At 42.0% G+C, this 25,792-nt stretch overlaps 3 protein-coding genes and 1 long non-coding RNA gene across 18 annotated transcripts in view; 1 reads left to right on the top strand and 3 right to left on the bottom strand.

Moving 5' to 3' along the window:
* Window positions 1-915: 915 nt before the first annotated feature.
* Window positions 916-4,334, bottom strand: LOC310847859 (acyl-coenzyme A thioesterase 1-like). The gene is made up of 3 exons (XM_083745992.1): window positions 3,729-4,334; window positions 2,719-2,921; window positions 916-2,206 (listed from the first exon to the last, which is right to left on the bottom strand). Exons 1-3 carry the CDS (start codon window positions 4,189-4,191, stop codon window positions 1,607-1,609), a joined length of 1,266 nt encoding a protein of 421 aa, XP_083602118.1. The 5' UTR covers window positions 4,192-4,334; the 3' UTR covers window positions 916-1,606.
* Window positions 4,335-5,165: 831 nt separating this feature from the next.
* JMJD7 (jumonji domain containing 7) lies at window positions 5,166-16,107 on the bottom strand. 4 transcript variants are annotated; one of them, XM_083745089.1, is made up of 8 exons: window positions 15,400-16,107; window positions 13,211-13,364; window positions 12,373-12,626; window positions 11,346-11,402; window positions 10,775-10,870; window positions 9,788-9,885; window positions 8,174-8,333; window positions 5,166-6,074 (listed from the first exon to the last, which is right to left on the bottom strand). In XM_083745089.1, the coding sequence occupies exons 1-8, from the start codon at window positions 15,662-15,664 to the stop codon at window positions 5,983-5,985; spliced, it is 1,176 nt and encodes a 391-aa protein (XP_083601215.1). In that variant the 5' UTR covers window positions 15,665-16,107; the 3' UTR covers window positions 5,166-5,982. The 4 variants fall into 4 exon arrangements, with proteins under 4 accessions (XP_083601215.1, XP_083601216.1, XP_083601217.1 ...); XM_083745090.1 differs by having other exon boundaries at window positions 9,788-9,864; XM_083745091.1 differs by lacking the exon at window positions 11,346-11,402.
* LOC310847852 lies at window positions 13,371-17,173 on the top strand. Its single transcript, XR_014566056.1, has 2 exons — window positions 13,371-15,187; window positions 16,105-17,173. It is a non-coding gene; the product is annotated as an uncharacterized lncRNA (long non-coding RNA).
* The window catches only part of MAPKBP1 (mitogen-activated protein kinase binding protein 1), a 118,789-nt gene continuing 109,611 nt past the window's right edge, over window positions 16,615-25,792 (bottom strand). For all 12 annotated transcript variants that reach the window (XM_083744066.1, XM_083744075.1, XM_083744069.1 and 9 more), the window contains 2 exons: window positions 22,480-22,568; window positions 16,615-21,099 (listed from right to left, as the gene is read on the bottom strand). In XM_083744066.1, the coding sequence (XP_083600192.1) occupies window positions 20,803-21,099; window positions 22,480-22,568 (386 nt within the window). In that variant the 3' untranslated portion in view covers window positions 16,615-20,802. The remainder of the gene's footprint in view (window positions 21,100-22,479; window positions 22,569-25,792) is intronic.

The raw sequence follows: 25,792 nt of genomic DNA, 5'->3' as shown, positions 1-25,792 counted from the left end.
ACTATGGAGAAAAATCCATTCTCTGCTTTGCTAGTTTTATACTTGAACAGATTTTAAACACACGCACCCTGTGAACATCCAGCAATTTAACAACTCACTCCTACTGTGTGTTTGGGGCAAGCCTAGATTTTAGCTTAAAATACATGAGAGAACATCAGTTTGCAAGTGGAAGTGTTTTTAGTTCATTCACTTAAGGGAAAGGGCAAATGGCATAAACTGGCCATTTCATACATTGCCACTTCCTTGAACGGCCCAAGCTGATGATCAGTTCAAAACTTTGAGTGGAATGAATGGCCCAGATCTGGTTAAAATACATAGCAGGATCCTCTAAGGATGTTGTACTCATGTCAAAAGCAGGTGCTATGTCAGCTTTTGACATATAAAATGTGTGAGTTTAAAGAGAATAAGAATAATGCACTTTAATACTCCTACATATAACTGGAACAGGAAGGGGGTGTTAGTTTAATAACTGATCCTGATGGTTTTGTTTTAAGCAAGCAAACTTCTTGGCGGAACTCAGTTTCAAGTTAATGTTTAATCTGCAATTTCCCATACGCTTCGGAGGAATCAGAAAAGAAGGGTTCAACATTTATACAGTGTTAAAAACATTCACAGGGGTAATGCATGCTATATATATAAAAAAGCTCTCTGAACATAGTTTTAGATTCTTTATTTATACTCTGTCATTATACACACACCCCAACTCTAGGGGATTTACAAAAATCTTTCAGAAGCAGCAATATCACATTAAACTTCACAAAATACCTGTGGAGACAGCTCTTTCCACTTTTAATTACATATAAAGAAATGTTATCATTACAAATTGCTTAATGAATAGAGCTATACAAAGCAAAGGAAGAACAGTGACATAATTTAAGAGTGCGGCAATTTTCATGTACTACTTGATTGATTGATTGATTGATTGATTAAGGCTGATCTTAAATATAATAAATGTATTAAGATGTAAGGAAAGCAACAGGTGTGTAAATTTAACAGGCTTTCTCAAAATTTTACTAAGTGGTAGGGTTCACAAGAAGGTCTGGCTTGATATGAGTAACGAGATTGATTCCTTTAAAAGACCTTTTGGATGGCATGAGACAGGAGGAAATGAAGTGGCCAGGTGAAGGGAGGATACACCCCTGCAGGTGTGCTAGGTATGACCTTTCTCTGCCACATGACCAGGGCACTAGTGCGCTGGTAAACTTGTCATGCCTTTGTTTGGCTGCAAAATGACATGTTATTTCAAATCTGAGTTCCAAGATGAAGCCGAATAGAGAACACTCATTACACTTATATCCTGACAAAGTGCTCATAGTATCGCTATGTGGTAATGAAGAAGAAAGCACTCCCCCTGCTCTTAAGAGAATCGGAAACTGAAAGGGGCATATAACTGCCACTGTCAGTTTCTGGAAGAGCCATTGAGGGAAATGTGCTTTCACCAATTGCCTTGGCTGAGGTCTGTAGCGCATTACTAGCGTACCTGGTCGTGGCTGAACAGGTAGGCGTCGCACCTGTTCTCGACATCTCAAGTGGGATGCGCACATCAAGTGGGATCGCGTCAAGTGGGATGCGAACCAGCTCCTTCACACATGTACAAAACCACAATCTACAGATTACTTTTAACGGTGGAATCCAGCAGGTGTTGTCTGAAAAAAGCCAGTATCCTCTGCCAGGCATCTTCCTGTGCTTTTGCATGTTCTCTCCATTTTCCTCCCCAGACCACGAGAAATCCCAGTGGCCTGTGAAATGAGGTATAGCACAGAGGCAGATAGGGGGGCTCTAAGAGGTGCCCTGCCCCGGGGTAGCAATAGAACTCCACACGGCGCCCACTCCGCCTGAGGTGTCTAACGGCTTCTAGACAAAACGACTCACTCGGCCAGTTTTTGTCATCCTGCCCTGACAGAAAAAGGAAGTTGGCTAGGGACATCTCCACAGGGATGCGGCAATGCCAGGTAGCTGGGTCTTTGGGATCGGCCATGATTTCTGAGAAATCCACAACTGCGGGATCACCGGTGTTCTTAATCTTCTCCATGTCCCATGGAAAGGCAGGAATAGTGAGCCCCTTCACTCGCAGGGGGGTAAAAGCATTAACACCTGAGCCAGAAATGCTGACTGCCGCTCTGATACCTGGCCAAAACGTAGCTAGAGCAAGGGCAAGATCTGCCCCTTTGGAAAGTCCTAGGACTCCAATCGCTGTAGCTCTCACCTGAAACAACAGTTGGATAAGGACTGCCGTCAGCTCCATGTTTGTCAGTTTTATCCCCCTTTTAAAAAGCCTGCTGGTTAGAAAGATTTAGCGCTACATGGTAATGAAGAAAAAAGCACTCCCCCTGCTCTTAAGAGAATTGGAAACTGAAAGGGGCATATAACTGCCAACCATAATCTAGCCAACCATAATCTAACCATAATCTAGCCAACCATAATCTGCATAGGCAAGCATCTACTGAAGACAGTATATTAAGTGTTGAAATAAATAAATGTGTCGTAAGAACTATAACTTGCGAGAACTTCTGCTTGAGCTGGATTCTACCTCTTCCCTCCTGCTCCCTTTTCCTCATGTGTCTTGTCTTTTTAAATGGTGCACTTGAGGGCATGGAGCCCTCTTAGTACTTGATCTCTTTTAAGCCTCTCTGGGAGCCTTTTGGCATAAATGCATTAAATTAAATAAAACAGGCAGCACACAGCACCAAAGAACTGCGATTCTAGCGAGCCTCTTACCTGCTGCTGTTTCCGCAAGAACTCTACAGCCTCACCAAAATAGTCCACTTCAAAGAACTCTGGGAAAGTTGGCAAATCCTCAAAGTGCATGTAAGCAACAGCCAGTGTAGCAAAACCTCGGCTTGCCAGAAGACTGGCTCTGTATTCCACAAGACCTCCTCCACTTCCATACAAATCAATGAGTCCTGGGAATGGTCCAGGGCCTAAAAAAAGAATTTAATCATCAAAAATGGGCTTATGATCAGAGTATGGTATTGTGCATCTCAAGAATCCCCTCTTCCCAAGGGATCTACTCTCCTCGCTGTCCCACTGCCATTATTAGTGTCACTGGTGGGGGCAATTATTCTTGCCATAACTTGTTTTTAGTGAAGGCTTTTAGACTGCTGCTGTTGACAGCGATGCAATTTTCATGGTGATTTGTTTATGGCACTATTGGTTTGTTCAGCTCCATTTTATTTTTCTGCTGTGAGTTCTTCTTCTTTATAAGCTGCCTTGAACTTATCATAGAGCTGTGGGCTATAAATGCCCAAATAAAATTTAATAAATCTATTGGGTAGAACAGAGATTAGGAACCCTGGAACTTGGCAGTCAGCCAGCTCCCATCACCCCTTTTCCATTGGCTAATGAGACTGGGTCTGATGGGAGTCACCCGGAAGGAGAAAAAGCCCTCCCCACCACCCTCGCAACAACTGGGAAAGAAGTTCAAAGCCACAAGATAGGGTGGCACAGTGGGTTAGTGCATCTGACTGTTAACCAGAAGGTTGTTGGTTCGAGCCCACCTAGAGGCGGCTGTGGGCAGAATTAGTGTATTGCAGGGGGTTGGACTGCATGACCTTTGGGATCCAACTCAACCATCCTATGAACTCCCGAAGCTGGTCGAGGCTCTCTCCGTCGATTATGTATGGGCAGGAAGGGCAGTGCCCGCGCTTCCGAGGTGAGCCATTCAATGCTCATCCGAGGAGCGTGGCAACCTCTTGACCCTGGGGGGGCGGGGGATGAATGAAGCTCACCGGGTGGCAGGAAGAGCGTGGCTCGGAGCCTGCCTTCTCGCACCGGGATCCTCTCCACGCCGTCGGCCAGAAAGCTCCTCTCGCTGCAGCACTCGCCGAGGAGCCGCCCGGAGACTCCGCGCCCGTCGAGCACCTCGTAGGTGACGCGGAAAGGGCTGAGGACGTCCCTCTTGGCCAGGCGCTTGAAGGGCGTCTGGGATGCCAGCGACCACAGCAACCCCATGGGCTCCACTCCGGAGTAGCTGCCGCCCAGCGACGCCGAGCGGCTGAGGTCCAGCTCGCCGCTGCTGCCCGCCCGGTAGTAGGCGAGCGATTGGAAAAGCTCGCAGCTCTCGTCCACCAAGGATGCTCGCAGCGTCACCTCCTGCAGCGGCCCCAGACCCTCGACTTTCACTTGGACCGGCTCGTCCCACAGGCAGCGGGGAGAGGGCAAGACCAGGATCCTCGCCGCCGCCGCCGCCATCGGGTCTGCCTTGTCGGAGGGAGTAGCCTCTTCCCCAACGCGCCGGCAGTTGTCCTTCGAGCAATGCTTTTAGAAAAAGGAAAAACCCGCGCGCCCGGTAACTTTTGCTCCCAGCCTAAAGTCAAGCGGGTCTTTGCAAGCTGCCCACAAAAGGAAGCGGTGTCGCTAGGGCTTCTGGGAAATGTATTTCCTAACTCGCTGGCGGGGGACACACTTTGAGAGGGAGCTGCCCGTCTCCTGAGAACCGATACTGCCTGCCAGCTCCATGTGAAAGAAAACGAGTTTGGGCAGGGGATTAGCCCTTGTTTGCTTGCGAGGTGCTTGAACCTGTTTGCCCTTCCAAATTGTAACGTAATAATTTGTCTTCTTGAGTTCATGGACACAATAGTCGTACCTCAGGTTACAGACTCCGCTGACCCAGAAACAGTACCTCAGGTTAAGAACTTTACTTCAGGATGAGAACAGAAATCGTGCCCCGGCGGCAGGAGGCCCCATTAGCTAAAGTGGTACCTCAGGTTAAGAACAGTTTCAGGGTAAGAACGGACCTCCAGAACGAATGGAGTTCTTAACCCAATGTTCCACTGTAGTGAGCTCTGCAGCTGTCAGAATTTGGCCGAATAGGCGATTCCTTAGCCCAAAGCTTTATATGCCTTGTTAATTAAAGCTAAGGTTTGCTTTTCACATCCTTCACTCACTTCAAGATACAAGGACTAAACATCAGGAAGAATTTCCTGGTGGTAAGAGCTATTCAACAGTGGAGCAGACTTCAGAAGGTGGTGGACTCTCCTTCCTTTGGACGTTTTTAAGCAGAGGTTGGATGGCCATCTGTCATGGATGCTTTAGTTAAGATTCCTGCATTGCAGGGAGTTGGACTAGATGACCCTCAGGGTCCCTTCCAGCTGCATTCTATTTTAGTTGAAGCTTTCAAACAGTTGTAAAGGACAGATTTACACTGAAAACATGGCAGTCGTCGATCCATGAGGTCACCAGTATTTATTTCCGGGAAGGAGTATAGCCAACAGAATCTTGGTTATGTAAGTGATGAGAGGATAAAAACACTCCTGGTGGCTGCTGCAAACAATTGTGACCACAGGAGTTGACCACATCCTTAACAGGCAAAAAAACCCTATTAAATAGCAGCCTGCTATCATAGTTTCGCTCTTGTATTGATTCAACTTCAGGTTATTAATGCCCAACCAGACCACTAATAATAATAATGATTTTATTTGTACCCTGCCCATATAGCATATACAGAAACGGAATAAAACATCAAAAACTTCCCTATACAGGGCTGCCTTCAGATGTCTTCTAAAGGTTGTATAGTTACTTTTCTGCTTGACATCTGATGGGAGGGTGTTCCACAGGGTGGGTGCCACTACCAAGAAGGCCCTCTGCCTGGTTCCCTGTAATATTCCTCCAGAATATTCATACAGATGATCTAATGTACTGAGGACAAGTTAGGGCCCTGTCGATCTCCAGAAATGGACTTTTCACCATAGGAACTACATTATTGTGAAGCCTGACTGAAACAGATCCAGAAAATGTGCTTCATCCATGCAGGTGATATTCATCTCATGTGCTTGATTTCAACGGTTACTTAAGGTAAACCACCATATAAGGTGCCATTTTGTCCACAATGCCATGAACATCCACATGATGTTAAGCTTCAGTGACAGCAAAACAATTGTCAACAGCAAAACAGTTGCCTTTTGTCTTGATTTAATAGGCCATAATTAAATTGTTCACATTCCAGCCGTAGTTCCACATCAGTAGGTTAGCTGTTCCAAGACCTTAAGATTTACGTGCCATAGCTTTTGTGAGAGAATCCAGCAGCTGATAATAAGAGTATTTTAGATCATATTCCATGTCATACCAATAATTCACTGAGGGGGAGAAAAAAGAAAATGACATAATTTATCATCTGTCTTTGGAAAAACTCATTTTGGTAGTTTTCAGCTCAACACAAAAGCTACAAATCTTTCCATTGTTTGCCCCAATCTCAATAAGAAATAGAACTTCAGACCTGATTAATACATTACACAGTAGCAATATGATAGCCATTGGAAAATGAAATTATTCAGCCAATTTTAACTATGTTATTGTGACCAGCTGAAAAACGGGAATTTTTCTGGCATGGCTGAAATCACCTCAATGGCTACTGCACTGCTAGTACAGTGGTACCTCGGGTTACATACGCTTCAGGTTACAGATGCTTCAGGTTACAGACTCCGCTAACCCAGAAATAGTACCTTGGGTTATGAACTCTGCTTCAGGATGAGAACAGATATTGTTCTCCGGCGGTGCAGCAGCAGCAGGAGGCCCCATTAGATAAGGGGGTGCTTCAGGTTAAGAACAGTTTCAGGTTAAGAACGGACCTCCGGAACGAATTAAGTACTTAACCCGAGGTACCACTGTATAACATAGAAATTTATCCTCATAAAGGGTGTTATTCAGGATTAGTCCTACTCACAGTAGGCCCATTGAAGTTAATGGACATGACTTAGGTTTATTCATTTCAATGGGTCTACAGAATACAACCGAAAAGATTTTAAGACATCCAAGGGGCTTGGTAGTAGACATGGATTCAAATCACTGAGCAGCTATGCTGTTGCTGGGTAGCCTTGGGCTATTATTTTAGCCTCAATTTACCATCTGATGACCTTCCACATCGGTGTTCAATTGCATTCCTGGTTGTCCTGGAGCCAAGGTGGAGTGCTGGCTACCTCAAATGAACTGAGTATATGCCCTACAATGTATCCTGAAATCTTCTGTAAATGTGCAGGAGTTGTTAATAAGCAGATTAATGTGTAAAAATCGGCAAAGGATAGGACATTTTAAAAGCCTCTGACCTAACATGTCAGGTTTGTATAACAGACACTTTAAATGCTTTTGCATTTAAAACCCCTTTATAGTAATAAATGAATAAGTAATCCACTTTATTCTCATGTATTTGAATTTTGTTTAGTGGTCCTGGTCTATTAATTAGTGACAGTTACCTTCAGTTGATCAGGGTAAGACTGAACACATTTAACAGTCACTTTGATTTTATTTATTCAGTATCCTAAAAAATATACCTATGGAGGTTTTGGTGAAGTGCAAATTTATGTAATGGCTCTGTTAATAAATTAAAAAGCAGGATAATAATCTTTTTTTTCCCTACATCAACAACTGGCCCTATTAGTACAATTAATTATTGCCGGGATGCTCTTCTCAGCTCAACACCACAAGGTGGTGCTGAGGCTTTTTATAGTAACAATTTTGTAAGGAAACAGAAAGTAAAACAAAGGCACATATTTGATCCACAGTACAGAATCTGCACAAGCCCCATTTGAAATGAATATGCCCTTGTGCAACTTCTACCTGAGTTCACACAAAAGTTGTTGAATTGTGGCCCATGTTGATTAGTAAAAAGAAAAAGGAGGGAGAGATTTGAATTTTCCAGCTGAGGTCCCAAATTATCTTGACACTCTTTAAGTTTCATCTAATCAAACACTACAGCTCGGGTCCCGATTTGCCGTTCCACAAATGCAAAGACTCATTCCATTTGCAGAACAATCTTTGATCCAGATGGGAGGTCTTTCTGATGGGAGGCAATTTTGGCTGACTCTCCTTTCCCCTTGCACCTTCCTGCATCATCTCCTGCATCATGGCAGCCCATGTAGACAGTGCAGTTTTTGCTGATTTTCCATTTTAAAAATTCAGAAACATAATATTTTTTGGCTCAAAAAGAAAAGGGGGGGCTCTGTCCAGATTTTCACTGTTTGAAATATGACACCCTTCCACTAGCAGAAGTGTCCTCTAAGCAGAATTTTGCCCACAAGATCTCCAGATCCAGGCCTACATGTAAAGATAGCAAATTCTGGCTGGAAATGGGATAAATAAATCCAACTGATAGTAGACTGAGGGAACCACAAAACCTATCTTGAAGAAGAAACATGACATGTGAAATATGGTGTGCTTGTGCATGCCACACTCCTCTCACCTGCTATGCAGCCATGTGACTGCTGAACATGATGGAACCAGAGAGAAGGAAGATACAACATCTCTCCAGACTTCACAGTGCACTGCAAAGGCTTTGCCTGGGCATATTCTGGAAATCGTTCTAGATCTGGATTTAAAGGATCCAATGGAATCCAGGGCACCTATGAGTATGAAAGGTCATGGAACAAAAGAAATGCTCTATTTAACAAGAGAAATTGCTGTATTACTTCAGAAATTTCCTTATTTGGTAATAAATACTTGAAAAACATCTAGCAGTGTATTCCCTTCTAACTATTAGGTAACCCAACATTCCATTTTTTTCCATCTCCCTGGAGAGCACCCATCTGTTGCCTAAAGCAAAATTTAAAGATTGGGTGGTGGTGGTGGTGGTGGTGGGTTAGTGACAGGAATACTGGCATGTAAAAATGGATTTGCTAGGGTTGCCATACATCCGGAATTTCCCGGACATATCTGGAATACTGCAGTTGGCAGCAGCGTCCAGGCAGGAATCCCTCAAATGTCCAGGAAAATCTGGACGTATGGCAGCCCATGTAGACAGTGCAGTTTTTGCTGATTTTCCATTTTAAAAATTCAGAAACATAATATTTTTTGGCTCAAAAAGAAAAGGGGGGGCTCTGTCCAGATTTTCACTGTTTGAAATATGACAAACCTAGATTTGCATATGTACTACATATGTTTAAATTACTTTTTTCCCCTTTTTATTTGGGAGAGGAAATTTTGGCTGACTATTGACACACACATTCACTATGCATTAAAACCACCTCCCCTATGATAATAAACCCTGTGATCTTCCCATGTTTGTCAACCTGGGAAGGTAGCCCATCTAGGAAAAGGAAAACTCTGATCCTAAGCCTCTGCTTAGAAGAAAAGGCTAAGGAGTAATCCCTACACAAATCTAGAGTGGAGTCCCTAAGATGGTTGGATGGTGCCTTGTACACCTCCTCCCAGCAATTCCTGCAGCCAAGCTGGTGCGAAACGTATTGTTCTGCTTTCCTTTGGACCACATCAGCAAGGCTGGGGGGGGGGGAGGGTGTCTTGTTGTCTGGGCAGCCCAGATACTGCCCAGGCTTGTGCCTTGGGGAGGTCACTTTGATGCTGCAAACACAGCAGTTTGACTTCACCCTTGGAGGAGCACTCCATTGTCTATCAAGACAGATGATTGCCAACAAGATTGCTATATATTGCTTATTGTTATGAATTCTGTTTATATAACATGTAATGTTTTGTATTGCATGGATATTATGTTATATATTTTTATATATTGTGTATTCTGTGCTGTCCTGTAAACTACCCTGTGGGCCTTTTGACAAGGGATGCATATGAAAAATAGAAAAATAAAATAAACAATTATTTGAACATGAGTGTCTACCCATATTTGCCAACAGCATTCTTACCCTTTTCAACCAGATTTAATAAAGGGGGTAAATAAATATTCAAAAAAATCAAATAGAGGTGTGCTGTGAAGAAGCCCGACCCAAAAAACAAAGCAGGCCTCAACACTTCATTCATTCATTCATTCCTTCATTCATTCATTCATTCATTCATTCCCTCTTAGCAGCTACCCTCAGACAGTACTTAACACAAAAACTATTACCTTCTCTGCAGCTTTGTCATCCACAACTTCAAATGACCCATTTTCTGCTATGTGGTAGGTTGCTGATGGATACAATTCTGAAATGTGAAGCATGAAAACTGTTGGAAGAGGACATAAAACAGAGGCAAAGAGAATGTCAATGTTAAGCATTAAATATAGACTAAAATTATAGGGGTAGAATTTAGTTTAGCCAGGCACTTGTTGGGAACTGGCTTTGAGCATAGTATCTGTTATAAAACCTGAAGACAATCCAGATGTTAACATGACTAGACCTCCTTACGTTTTTACTTTCCTAAAAATGCCCACATATTTGTTGCTGCTACTAGCCACAATGTAGAAAAATTAAACAAGCATTTAAAAAAAAATCCTCCCGTGGTTAGTAGCAACGTCATGGGCAGGGGGTTTAAATGGTGAACTAACCTGAGTGCAAAATATTAGAACCACTTCATCCTGGATGACAGTGATTTTAATTGTTACCCCCACCTCAGCTGCTTTTCAAGAAAGGGGCAAAGGCATGGAATCCTCAGGCCCAGGGACCAAATGTGGCTCTCAGAGCTCTCTATCCGGCCATTGGGACTCTTTAGGCCATGCCCCCTCCCCAGTCAAACTCTCTCTCCTCAGGCCACTTCTTTTACTGGTCTTGCTTCACACCCAGCTTTTTTCCTGGCTGGAATGTGTCCTTGAACTCTGATAATGCCTCTTGCTTGCCGGGATAGTGGATAGAGATTGGTGTGTGAAGAAACTAGCCTACTGTACAAAGTGAAAATTTATATTCATTGCTCTGCCCACTTTTGTTTCTGACCCCATCCTCCACCCACTGTCATGAGCTGCTGGAAGGGGATGCAGTCCTCTCCAGTTATAAAGTAAATCTGACCCCCTGCTGCATATTAAAATGTTGCCTAAATTCATCCTCCTAATTCTAATTTCTCTCAAAATAACAATAGTATGCATCTTACTTCACCACCCTCTGCTTCTCAGAATACGTACCATATGGGATGAAGGGACGATCACTTGGCGGATGCAGCAGAAAATGTTTCTCTCCAGAGATCACACAGTACAAGTTTTCATAATGGTCTTTATGTACTAAGATTGGAGGGGGAAAATGAAAGGTTGGGGGAAAAGAAGGATAGTTTCTTTATCCTTAATATAGTCAGTGCTAAAAATACTCACAGCAGTATGAAAGCTGTAAGAATCTGCATTTATACCAGCACTAGGTGCGATTGCTTTTCTCTACACACTAAGCACCAAATTTTAGGCATTCGATTTTCCAAACTCTGCTTAAAATCTCCCAAATTGACAGATTGGCACTGAAGCTAGTGGTATGAAGCTCCGTGTGGGGAGGAAACATGTGATATGCAGTGATTATAGAGTGCAAAAAGCCCTAGACCTCAGTCTACACTAACTTCAAGGAAAGCCAACTTCAGTATAGCTAGATGTTCAGAAGACACATACAAGTTTTCTAAAGGAATATCTTTGCCCATCCTTGACCTCAAAGCCAATAATAATAATAATAATAATAATAATAATAATAATAATACATTTATTTCATGGTACATACAAGATGTCACTGCAGCAGATTCTCCCAGCCAGAAATTAACAGCGTCAGGCTTCTTTCCTATATGAAAAAGAAAGAAGTAATAAATCTGAGAAAAATAATTTCTGTTGTCTTGTGCTGAAAGATCCCCAGATTAAGACCTTTCTGCTAGATCAGTTTATTATCATCCTTTATTAAGAAACATGGAAGGACAGGCTACTAAAGGCCCACCTACACAATAAAGAACAAGTTTATAATGACAATGAAAGCAGCAGGGGACAATTATATTAATTCAACACTGGCTTCAGTTTTTCCATCCTAGATAGGAAGCTTAGTCTGAAGCAAAGTTCCCATGTATATAGTGATCACCCTTAAAGAGCAGACATTTGTTTTTTTAAAAAAATAATTTAAATGCTCATTTACTTTTATCAGTAAAGAACAGGCCTGAAAATTTTGAGATATTTGTGTTTCCATCCTGATTTTGCATTTCCTTGCCATATGAATATCCCTGTACCCTATCCAAGGATACCCTATTCTTGGATAGGGGTACCCTAACCAAGAATCTGGTATCTACATAAGCAGAAACCTTCTAGTCTTGTCTCAAAAAGGACCCACTGCTCCCAGAGAAATCTTCTTATCTTAAGGAGGATTGCTGTTGCTGTGGTGACAACTGCTGGTGGGGGATGGAAAGTATTCTTCCCTTTGCCTCGTCCTTCCTCCATCCAGCACAAATGATCAGAGACCTCCAAGTCTATTAATCTACAAGTACTGTACATCACAATTTGTACAGCTTAGCATTTGAATGGAAATTGCATGCACAATTACAAAGCCATCAATTCATCTCTCTCTCCAAATTCATGAATTATGCAATGTTTCAGAGTATTTCAAGCCAGAATGTGAATTTTTGCTGCAGCATTCATCTTCTTTTCGGGTGGGCAGGCGGCCAATAACAGCAGAAAAGTGCATAACTTGAAACTGCTGGATCAGTTGTAAGCACTGCATTTAAATGGACCGTGCAACACATAGATAAAATTAAGCTTTTGATATTTACCAACAGCCTCACTCATCCATGGTATGTCAGGCTCCACATCTCCCATAAGTTCAGGGAATTCTTCAGTTAAGTTCGAGCACTGCTTTTGCACATAGAACACCCCTGGAGAAGTTACTTTTTTCTCTACAATGTCCAAGAAAGCACTGAAAGGCATGTGTCGTTCCTCTGGCATAACAAACCAGTCCTGATAAACTGCATCAGCATAACCATTTGGAGTTACTGCCACACTCACCAGCTTGGAGTTCATTATTTCCCTGCACCAAAATACATCAGACGTTCACCACTATGCAATAAATTGCAATCTAAATGCAGACCTCATGGCTACAACATGCAGCCTAATTTTTGGACTTTAATTTTTTGCCCCTCACATCCCGCCTTCAAACCCCTTGCTTTGTGTAACATCAAGTCTAACGAAGAGCTATGTAGAACTTGAAAGCTTGCTCACTCTATTGTGATATTTTGGTTGGTCCTAATGAACACAAGTGTCCAGCTGTAGATTTTGAATTATTTTCTTTTTTTCTTTGCCTTTTATTGGTCATCCTGGTGTCTAATGACTTAATATTGGTGCCCAGAAATTCCCTCAGGTACAACAGCCTCCCCAAGATCCTTCAAGAGGAAGACTAGGATACTAATTCAATAAATAAATAAAAATCATAAATAGTAAAACAGCCACAACGGTTCTGACTAAATTTTCCCCTGTGAAGCTGATGACTTCATGGAAGGATTTGTTTTTGCTGGCAACTCTCTTATTAAGAAACATCACCAATAAATTTATTTCCAGTATTTCCATGTTGTGCACTTTATATTTGAAGCTAGGGCCTGCCAGGCAGATTCCTACCTCAGGTAAGCTAATGTCCACTTCTTCAGAGCTGGCCAATGGTTGACTGCATTCCGAATTATACATGGCTTGTTTGGGCAAATCCATTCCCGATAGAACTCCAAGGGGGATGGAAGGCTATCAAGATATGGCACAGAATCTGTGAAACTCATCTCTGTTCAGGCAAAAGAAAAAAACGCTTCCATGAATGATCGTGTTACCATTTCAAGGACTGGCCTCATTCACATGTCACAGTTAATCTTAACTATGGTTTAAAGGTGAATGCACAACAAGCTGATGCACAGAGCTAAAATTGTGGACACTTCACTCCTCCCCTACTCCTGTTGCTGCCGTGCTGTTGACAGCTAAGCCATGGGTTTGGCTTAAGAGTTACATCTGAATCCAGACTCATGGTTTTGTTTCCTACACAAACAAACCATGAGTCATAAGCCGAAAACAATAACAACAATAATAACAATAAGTTCTTGGTTAGAACTTATTATTTGCTTGGAGCGAAGATCCTGGGCTCTTAAGTTCTCTTAGCCTGCAGCTTATTTTAAGTCACAAAAATGAGACTTTCTCAACAAGCTTCACTTTTCAAAATGTTGGGTTGGGCAAGGTTTGTTGATTATGTCCATGCAGATACCTGTTCAGCTTAGTTTCAGTTTATTTGTTTTGGCAATTAGAGGTAGCATGTGTTTATATGATATATACAGCAATTAGGAACCTGGCATCTAGGACTTACTTAAAATATCGGTACAGACATTCAAAGAACAGATACAAGAATCCGTGGACATGCTTAGCCACAAACTTAAAGGCTGCTGCACATGATACACAATATACAAATTCCATACGGATACACACAACATATCCTGTGGTTTAATGTACTGTGCACACAAGGCCGGCATCAAATACTCGCATCACTGGGCGCTTGCTGAGGTCCGTGCCCCAGTAGGGGACCTACTGCCAATCTCCGATGCCTGCTGTCTGAAGAAGAAGTGGTAGGAGCAAGAATACCTAGCAGTCTCCTTTCTCTGGATGTCTTGTGCAGATCTGAGGAAGAGGCAAGCAGTAGCAATAGCAGCATGCTCAGCCACAAAGCCCCACTGAGGGCATCTTGCCCCAAAGCCAGCCACATTCTGACATGTGTGCATTCAGCAAGGACCTGTGGCTAGTTATTTGAAATTATCCAAGGGGCTGGGGGTTGGGAGAGGAACTTCAAGTTGACATATGTGCTCAGTGCCGGATTTATGTATAAGCTAAACAAGCTATAGTTTAGGGTCCCACTCTCTTGGGGGCTCCCCAATAAATTAAAAGGAAAATAAAACCCTGGATGTACATTTCCAAAACAGAAGATAAAAAGCAAATAAAATAAAACCTACATACAGCAACAGTGTTTTGTGTTGTGTAGGCTCCTATGATGTAAGTAATGGGCCCTCAATCATTTTAAGTTAGAGCTTAATAATTATTTCACTATTAATATACTTCTCCTTAATTGTATTTCAGTTCAACAATTACTTTGATAAAATACAGTACATATTTTGTTATGTGCAAATGGCTTTAGATACCTATTAGGTCCATATAGCATATATTCAACACACAAAAATAGCGACAATTTGTTGTTGACAAAGGACAGCTGGACGTATAATGTTTTAATGTATTATTAATTTCTTGTTATTATCCTTATCATGGGCCCCTATTACCTTCAGTAGCTTAGGGTCTCATAAACCTAACTCCGGCCCTGTATGTGCTCTAACACACGTGCAAAACATGTGCTCGACCACTTATGGTCCTTTCCAGACTACTGAAGGCTTGCCCCTGCAACGGGAAGGGGATGCCCGGGATAAGCTCCCGCTTTCCTCACAATCCCAAAAACGGTAAGAAGAAGGGTGGTCGAGTGGGTGCATTTTTCCGGGTCCAGAATATTTCACTTTTGAGAGCTGGGGTAGGAAAATACAGACACCTCGAAGGGAGCCGTGCGGTTTGAACCTCTGCGAGGTATGGTAAATCAACGCGCTCTCCCCCCCCCCCCGGGCAAACACCTAAACGGCCGCGGATAACCCGATTGCACTCCGAGATAGAAATCCTGTCAGGGAAGCAACATTAATGCTGCCCGCGAGGAGGGCGATTAACCTCGCCCGCACATTTGGCCCTCCCCGCTCTCTCCCTGCGAAGGGCCATTCAAAGGTCCTCCCTTCCGCCTGGCTCACCCCTTGCCTCGGCCGGGAAAGCCTCCAGGCAGCGCCTCACCGCCCGCAGCGCCTCCCCTTCCGCTTCGCCCTGCGCCATGGCGGGAGCTGCTGCTCCTTCAGCAGCAGCGGCTGCGTCTCGCGCCGCCTGAGCCGCGTTTGGGTCCGGCTCGCGTTTGGGTCCGCCCTTCTCCGGCTGCCCAAGGAGAGGGCCGGCCTCGCCGGGCGCGGGAGAAACGAGGCCCGCCTCCCTACGGGCGAGCGAGAGGAGAGCTCCGCCTGCCATGCCAAGATAATAAGCTCTCCTGGTTCGGGTTTATGTCAATTCGCTGCTGTCAGTGGCGGTTCTGGCTCTCTTTTCTCATCTAAATTCTACTATAACAAAACACTTCATTGATGCATGAGGAGATTTAGCTGTTTCTTGTGGGGTGGTGGTCCAAACTTGGCCAGTCAAGATTGAGGCCAAAGTTTTTTTATTTTCAAATTTGGCATGAACCTTGGGACATTTTGGTGCTGAAACACCCAGTCAATTATTATTATTTATTGAATTTATATACTGCCCTATACCCGGGGGTCTCGGGGTGGTTCACAGAATAAAATCAAGATATAAAACACCAAAATACCTAATAAAAATTAAAATAACCCAATAGCCCCCTCAATCCTCAATCTTCAATCACTTATAAAGGAGGAGCAGGTTAATGGAAATATTTTTTTGTTAAATAATAGAGCACCTATTACTACTGGCCACTGTGTGACTAGAATTTGTGTAAACAAAGCAACGAAAACTGGAGAAAATGGTATTTGTGCCTATGCATACTCCTGCCCATGGAAGTTGGTTGTGGTTCAGCATTTGTTCTATAGAAAGGCAAGTAATTTTTGCTCTAAAGGCTCTTATAAACTAGTTGGTAGTGAATGCTGAAAGGTTTGTTTTGGAAATATAGAATCTGGCCAATCCAGCATGGTCCCGCCCCCTGCAAAAAACAACAACCCCATGTTAGCAAAAACTCCAACACAGTGTTTGCTTAGCTGGATCCTGAATGCAGCATCTTACTTGAACACTGCAACATGAATCTGAACAATGCAATGTGTTAAAAGAAATGAAAATGCTATTACTACAAAGGGCAAGGGAGGGAAGGTCAGGAGAAGGAAGGGACAGAATTGTTTTGCTATAAGAACCCTAATAAACTATAAAAATGAAAGAAGGCTATAGCCACTGAGCAACAGCATGAAGACAGCTTAGTAACAAAGGTTCACACCTTTTTTTATTGAAACTACTTAAGACGCAGAGTACAAATGAATACAGAATTAAAAATAGCCCCAGAAAGGTGGCTCACAGTGCAAAACCCCCACAAACATAAAACAATTGTTTCAAATAATTAAAAAAGAAGACATTTTAAAAGTTTTTTCTCCCCTCTTAAAGCCAAGGTAGAAAACACACATTTATAAATAAAAGTTTCAGGGTTGTTATCTCCTTTTAAACAAGCGGAGAATAGGAAGGGAGTGTTGAAATAACACAGGTAAAAGGGATGTTTATCTGGTGCCTAGACTTAACTTAGACATGCTGAGTAGACATGGCTTATTCCTTAAATTGCTGCTCCATGCATCACAGTCTGTGATCTACAGCAGATTAACTCAATATGTAAGCAGCCCAGCTCCAGAATATAATATACAAACAATACAGGATTCTGGATGCTCTAGTTATTATCTATGGAAAGAGCAATCTAGTCACAACAGTACCTGCCTGAAGGTCCACAAGGCAGCTATTCACCCCTCCAACTGATTTATTTATCTATTTTTTAAAAAATAAAATTAAAAATACTGGATGCTACTGGAGGTCCAGTGGCTTAACTTCTGTGATGATATGCAACAACATAGTTTAAAATGCGTACACTGGCCATAACAGTAACTCTTTTTGCAGAAAGAAATGTATTCTGGATCAGTTGAGCAAAAGAGGACGCTAATCCTTTCTAACAGGCCCAACTATTAGAGGTGTCACTGAAAAGGATTGGATTTAAAAGAGGGGAGGGGTTAATAATAAAATGGCCATATATTGTAGCACCAGTTGCATATACCAATAGCTGGTGTAAACACAATTTTGGCTTTCAAATGTCTCCTGTGTTTCTGTAGAAACAACGAGAGGCCATTTTGTCCCATTCAAGTGTACAGGTATTTGTTCTCTTTTCTAAGGATTCTCCTTGAAAAAAGGAAACAGCATACACAAAGAATAAAATGCAAATTGCACTGTACAGAAACATTTCAGAAAGCATGGATATAATATGTCAGCATGGCATCAGTGATGAGTTCATGGTACATACTTTCTCCATTTACCTTAATACATTAATTTGCATGCAAACATTAAAAATCAGTAGAAGTGGGCCAGGTTCAGATACTACATGCATTTCTGTTTCCACAACCCTTAGATTATCTGTTGAAGTTTCCTAATAGGGCCAGCGAACATCTATAATAAAGCCAAATAATTTACATGCAGTTCAAAACTAAAAGTAAAGCAGGCTGACATTTAACTATCAAAGTGTTTTCCTTAAGAGGAAACAGTCTTTCCTCCCATTTCTTCTCAGCAACAAATCCTTGGGACAGAAAACAAGATAGCTAAGAAGCTAACACGCACCAAATGGTTTCAGACAACTGGCTGGCTGAGGATAGTCACTCCTAAAACCTCCCCAATTCATGGATATAATAGTGGAAATGAAGGGCCCATTAAACTACTTCCTTTTTTTAAAAAAAAAAAGGAAACACCTAACAATTATCATCTTTTAATTTACCTAAAATTCATTCTCAGTTCTACTTAACTATGTTCTGCCTCTTTCCTGTAAAAGCACCATTTCAAAGGAACCATACTCTCCGCTTTGAACCAAAAAGATTCCTTTCCCTACTACTACTTTTCTAGAAATCTTGGCCGTTCTATTCCATGTAATATTAAAAACAACAGGCCTGCCCATACATTCTTGCATACCTACTTACTCAAGACCACAGTGCTAGTTCGTTTCTACACCCATTTTCCACCTTGATCCCTGAATACAGACAGTGCTCAAGTAATTTGAAGAAAATTATTTTGCAGAAACGTTTTGACAGTAACATTGAATTTGTTTGATATTGCCTTTCTCCCAAGAGAAACCCAGAAGAATCACCTACTAGGTAACTGTATCAATAAGCATTGAGGTATTTGTCTATCAACATCTTGATTCTGCTGTCACACTAATGCATTTGACAACTTTAGAGGTTAAATCAACACAAATAACTTCAATATCTCCCTTTCTCATACAAGATGTCTGTGTTGTAAGTATGGCTCTTCTACCCTGAGTATATGTGTGTCTCAGAACAGGAAAATTTCCTGAGTATTGAACACTTTTCACAGCCTAATGTGAACAGGGAAATAAAAGTTATTTTGCCTAAGACCTTTCCTGGCATGTACACTCCGAAACCAAAAAAGCCATCTCAGTTTTCATTTAATAGATGTTCAATGAGTATCATGTGACCCATCCTATTCCTTTGCCACAGACATTGCTCTATTTCATGCTCACTCATGGACGGAAAACAGTAGCAGAATATCAGTTCTGATGAATGTATCTTAACTACCATTCAGAAGAGTGTATGAGAGAGCAAGACTGCCAGGAAGTTCTGGGAGGGACATACTAAAAAGCACAAACAACATTCCAGGTCCCTAATCTTGCAATTAATTTATGGATGGTTGGCTGTCCAGCCAGCCAAAAAGAGGGCTGCTCTATAATATATTATGAGAGCCAACCAGTCCCAGAAAAGATGCTACGCTGCAAGGTTCTCAGTCCTACAGTGCAGTGAATGAAAAATCCCACATGAGAAGTGCAAGGGGGAAAGCTGATAAAAAAGACCCAGGTCACCAAAGCAATTTAGTCAGATGATCAGATGGACAATAGTGGATGCAGAACTGATTTTTGACCAGAAAGAATAGCTCAAAAAATTCGGTAGGATAGCCATTTCTGAAATACTTTTATCAACTAGTACTCTGGGAATATGGTTTGATAATTCAGTAAACAGGAAGGGGGATTTTTAATCTGAGAGCACGGTAAATGAAAGAACAACCTTCTAGGATAAGCAATTTGAGAGCCAAAGCCGTGGACTAATGAGTTTGGGAAAATATGGCAAGTTTTCATTGAACACAATAAAACACCATGCAGTCTCATTCCCACCCCACTGACCTGCTTTGTTTTTAATCACAAAAAAGGAAATGAAAATAGTTACATCACAACTGTCTAAATGTTCTGTCCAGTCACATTTAATTGGTAGTTTTCTGGTTTTAGCAATGGAGAGGAGACATAAAATGGGTCTCCCTCTTGGGATGCTAGGTACATCTCATGCTTCACTTGAGCAGTACTTAAAAACGGGTGTCAGGCTCTCTTCACTGACAAATTTCTTTAACTTTATGCTAGAATTAAACTAAAACTTTTTATCTAATAAATGCTATAGCAACCCTGTGTTTCTCCCCCCCCTCCCACCGCCCAAAAACATCATCTGAAGAGCCCAGTATACAACACCAGTTGAACACCACTTCTAATTATAACTTTATAAATAGAATTTAACAATTCTTCAATTTAAAAAAACTCCTTAGTGTAGAGGTCAAGTTTTATATAAAATGTTGTACAGTTCTTGCAAAAGCATTCATGTTTGCAAACAGTCTTGTAACAAATCTCCGTAGCTTGGTCCAAAGGGTGTGCTGTCCTCTGGAAGCAAGTGCAGGTGTAGGTATATAGCATAGGTTTTTCTTTAAAACAGAAGGCAAAACAGGGAGAACAAGACTGTATTTTTTATAGAAAAGAAAAGAAAAAAACCTATGAGTAAAATTCAGCAAGGCAGGCTGCAGCAAAAAGTAGTTCAGAAATTCCGCCTGCCAATCTACTAGTATAGTTATGTTTACTGCAACAAAATGTGTGGGAAAGACATGGAAACAATCACAGCTACAAAATGCATGTGAAAAGTTTAGAGCAATAGTCACAAAAATAAATTAATAAATAAAATTTTAACACTGTACATAGATCGAGACAGCCCTGCAGAGGGAGTGACTGGTGCCATCTCACTATCTTTCCACCAAGTCAGCAATTTCAGGCTGAGCCACAGTCAACTGAGTCTGTAGGAATTTTCGTTTTAAATGTTTTGGCTGGAATAAAGTTTCGAATAAGTTTTTCTTAACACCACCAAAAAAGAAAAGGAAAAGAGAGAGAAGTGGGCACAGAAAGATTAGTACTGTGGCCAGCACATTTCTGGAAGCCATAAAATGACCCCCTCTTAACAGAACTGCATGAGAAAAAACATATTTCACCATTGGATAAAAGTCAACAATAGCAGTCATTCCAGGTTTTCACTATGTTAGTTTTCCCTGTGTTGCTGTCAGTTTCTTCATTAGATGTTTATGCCCCTTAGAACTACTCTTCTTTACAGTTTTTTATCCATTCGTCGTTCAACAGCTTGCAGCAACAGCTCTGAATATTGTTCCAACAAAGCAAGAGTTTGCTCATCTCCAAAATGCCGAGGACTGGATAAGGTGGAACCACTTCCCTCACTGACTGGCATTACAGCTGGGTCGTGTGGCTTCGCCAACACTTCTTTCTCCCTTTGAAGTTCTTTCCCATCCTTCAGGGAATCTAGTTCTTTTTTCATCACAGAGAAGGTATCAGTCAAGAGGCCAGCAATCTCATTTCTATCAGCTGAAGACTCCATGTCAGCAGACACCTGCAAAAAAAGTGGGGGGGGGGAGTGAGCAATATTTTTTCTTTATTTTAGAAACACAGCCTGTTTTGTGTTGAATGCTTCTGGTTGGTAGCAATGAAAACAACAAAGTCCAGTGCTGTGAGATCATCAGTGTAGAGTCTGAGGGTCTCTAACTTCAATCTCTGTAATCCCTCCTCTTTCTCGTATGGGAAAGTACCTGGGAGAAGCATGGACTTCTCACTTCAAGCAGCAGTGACCACAATCATATCAGCTACTCCTCACACCTGACCCATTGCCCCTCCTGTTGCTTTTCTTCCTCCCATTCCACCTACTCTCCTGCAAGAAACTAAAAATATCAACACAAAACTTTCAGCCTTTCAAGTACATTCTCCCAATCAGTCTCAAGCATTGAAAATTGCTAAACATGTTGTCTGCTTGTTTCTCCATTAGATTTATATCCTACACTTCCTACCTGGGCAGCCAACACCAAAATGATAAAAGGTGTGATAAAACAATACATGTTAAATACATATTTAACTGCAATCACATGCCCTCCCAGCAGATAATTTCAGGGCTGCCAGGAACCTTCCAGGCATCAAGCACCTGGGTAAATGATTTTATATTCCCCCTGAATGTTAAAAATGAGGGAGGCAGAGACACCTCACCCGAGAGGGCATTCCACAAATGAGGAACCACTACTGAGAAGGCCGTACCATGTTGAATTAATGCTGTGCACCAAGTGAGTCTGAATTATCATATATTTGTGTATGAAGTGTGCAAAAGGTCTTGTGCCTCATAGGGATTCTCATACATGCATGAGAATACCTTCTTGTCTGGCAACCCCAATCAAAATCAGTTTAAAACAGTAAGATTCAATCATCATCATCACGCTTTTGCTGACTCAGCTATTGAAAGCCAACCATTGAAATCTCTGTCTCTCTTTAACGTCTGAACTGGGAATGGCCATGCTGGGTCAGCATCTCACTTAAGTTTTGCGCTGAGTTTAAACCCTGGCAAGACAAAGGTTCTGCAGGTGTACAATGGGTTGTTTTTACTTATCAGATTTTCTACAAAAATGAAAATATGGATTAAAATGTATAAAGGGCTGGGGGGCGGGGCCTGGCATTTTGGCAACAACGTTGTGTAACCACTGCAAAAAACACCCGTGTGCATGAGAAACACTATTCTACAATAAACTCCCATCTGGAAGCATTCCTTGCCACAGAATGGTGATCCACACAACAACCCAAGGGCTTGTAAGTACACAGGTATCTACTCCGGAACGAAAATTTAGAGGACCTTTGCTTGCAGTCTTAACCATGTTTCCAATTTGTCTAATATAGATAATCACATAAAAGTATTAAGATCCAAGTGACCAGCTGGAATGAAAGTGTGACTTACCATATGGTATAGATGGATGGCCTTGCGCATACTGTCTTGGAGCTCAGACACAACGTGCTTGCATTGCTCAATGCTGACCAAAGAGCCTCCTGTTGGGGGGGGGGGCGGGCGGAGAGACAGAATACAAAGGCACTAAGTAGGACACAAGTACCATTCCAGCCATGCCCACTGTCCTGAGATGGTGGGAAACCCTGCAGAGAATCTAGCCATTTCATACATTGGCCTCCCCCACCCATCTCAATAATTCTTTAAATCCTTGCCTGAGACTGTTCATTATACACTATGCACTTACATGAATAGAGAGCAACTTCTCTCCTAGGAGAAGTTGTTAAGCCTTTCAAGGGAGCAAGTCTTAGTGGTGCTGTGGCCTGCATTGCTGCACCTAGTGGCAACCAGGAAGAGGGCATTCTCTATAGCTCCACCTGAATATCTCTTCCCCCAGAGATATAATGAGCATTTCAGTGGCACATTTTCTCTGGCTTTTAAAAACATGCGCTGTGAGAAATTAGCTTCATAGTTTTAAAGTTCCGGTGAAGCCAAAGCAGCCATCCCAAAGGGAGGCTGCTCACTCCACCATTCACTGTGCTGTTGACCTAGCCTCCTTCCAAATAATCCTCCAATGTTAACAGGAATTTCTGCCACAACTCATATGTGATTAAATCATTCAAACCATTCCATATTTAGAGATACAGATGATTTCCTGCCATCATGAGAGGCTGCACATTGCATTTCTGCTGCCAACCATCACTCCAGACTTGCCTCTTTCCAATCAGGAAACAGATCCCAAGCGTGATACAAGCAGAAAACACATAGTAGATTCCTCTGAGGACGGAAATACTTACTCTCCAAAATTAAACTGAAGTGCAAGTGTAAAAGTCTACCTCCAAATTTAATTAAGAAACCAGTGTGCCAGTGTTATTAGAAGTCTGAGAAATACTTGCCTAAACAAAGAACTTAACTATACATTAGGAAACATAATTCAAACAGGCAACAAAGAAGCATATTTCTTTTATAATCATTCTAAGGGTGAGAAACAACATGGGGTAGAGGGATGATTGAGGGAAGCACATTTCAGCAATACATTGCTATCCTGCCCTTATTTAAAAGGCGGGCAACTTTGTCTGCTTGGTTGCCAACTCATTAACCAAGCAGGGTCAGACATCTGAAGGCATGTAGTGAGACAAAGATGATAGACATACAAGTGGGATACACATACACAGGCATGATTCAACCTTTATTCTGTCCTCCCGCATCATAACTCACATGAGAGCCACTTAAAAATCCTCCTAGTAAATAACAAGTTAAAACAAAAGGTCTGTGGGTTTCTGAATTGGGGGGCGGGGGAAACACACAAGGAGAGGGGTTGGTTCACTAAAGGTTAATGGTGCCAGCTAACGCCTCAGATCCACATGGTCTTCATCTTCTTGTTAATTTACAGTGTGAATACATTGTCTTCCATTATCTTGTCTATTACTCTTGCTAAATCAGAACACGAATTGTTCTCTTCTTATTGTCTGCGGATTTCTCCCATTGATTATTATGCATTTATATTCTGTTGAAATCAAAGAATGTCAACATGTGTGCACAAACACACACAGGCAGGTTGGTAAAATTGTTTAAATAGATGAATGAGAGCTATAAAACTTCTGAAGCAGTGAGAATGAACCTTCAGACATGAATTTCATATGGCTGTTTTATGTAACCATACTTCAAATCCCACAGCATTTTCCTCCATAGATCTCAACGTACTGCTATCAGTGAGAAGTATGTGCACATCCAGCAGATGGGGAAAGACTGAGAGCAGATGTTTAGGTAACTTTGTACCAAAGTTACATGCAAGTTAATAGCAGAACAGAATATTAGAACTCAGTTTACCATCCATCCCTCCTATTGCCCAGAGCCCTGTGTTTTATTCATCTGGTTGCAGCACTTTTTATATTAGCCACAATACAAAATTTATGGAATTGCACAGCATTAACTGCACAGCCTGACACAGGAAAAACAGTCACTCAGGTGGACTTATTAAATGCTGCTTTATGTTGATGATACTTTATGGGAAGGGGTTTGGGGTTTTTTACACTGAGCTTACATTTATCTTCTTTAGGGATGTTGTGATGTTTTATTAATTACTTGATGCCTTTTATGATGTCTTGTAGATTTATTGGTTGTTAGCTGCCTTCATTGCTCTGAGATGGCAGAATATTAACAAAAATCAAACTTCCTTTTAACATACTCTAGTGAGCGTCTCTCTTTTCATGTTTCACATCTCACCCATTTGCAGGGGTGTGCCAGTAAAGAAACATGCTACACCTTAGGAAAACGTTAATTGCCTCTTCCTGTTAAAGTGATTCCATTTCAGGTGATCTTCAATATAGGTAAAGGTAAAGGGACCCCTGACCATTAGGTCCAGTCGTGGCCGACTCTGGGGTTGTGGCGCTCATCTCACTTTAGTGGCCGAGGGAGCCGGGTTGCAGCTTCCGGGTCATGTGGCCAGTATGACAAAGCCGCTTCTGGCGAACCAGAGCAGCGTACAGAAACGCCATTTACCTTCCCGCCGGAGCAGTACCTATTTATCTACTTGCACTCTGACGTGCTTTTGAACTGCTAGGTGGGCAGGAGCAGGGACCAAGCAACGGGAGCTCACCCCGTCACGGGGATTCAAACCGCTGACCTTCTGATTGGCAAGTCCTAGGCTCTGTGGTTTAACCCACAGCACCACCCGCGTCCCCGATCTTCAATATAAACCAAGTCAAAAAACATTCAGAGTGGCTTGTGGTACATGACCATGCATTGTATGGCATACAACCATCAAATGCAACTGAGAAAAGGCCTGTGTTGCTGTTAGCTTACTAACCAAACATGCTGCAGGCATATCTTTCCAAGAGAGAACTGGACTCCAAAACGTCACTCTGGAGCAGCTTGGAAAACCTGAGAACAGTGGGAATTTACTTCCACAAGCTCCAAACATGGTTTTCCCCACACCTCAGCAGCAATGGCTGCACATTTAAAATAAGCAAGGGTACCTTGAATAAAACTTGCCATTTTTAACTCAACTAATATACCCACATAGGATATTAATGGTAGCAAAGCAACTACACATTGGTCAGCTTTGTTTGCCAGCCATGTTCTCTATATATAATAAATGAGTTCCTTCTGTCATTAGTGTCAGTCCAGGATTTCACTTTTTACAAGTGAGCACTGTTGGCAATGATCAATGGAAGATTATGAAACAAATGATAAGTAACCTTACCACTGAAAGTCAGGCAAAGGTTTTCTTTCACCCAGTCTACAGCTTTACTTTAAAACTATATAT

Source organism: Podarcis gaigeae (genome assembly GCF_964106915.1).
Source record: "Podarcis gaigeae genome assembly, chromosome: 1".
Taxonomy (NCBI): Eukaryota; Metazoa; Chordata; class Lepidosauria; order Squamata; family Lacertidae; genus Podarcis; species Podarcis gaigeae.
This window is presented reverse-complemented; position numbering and strand designations above follow the sequence as displayed.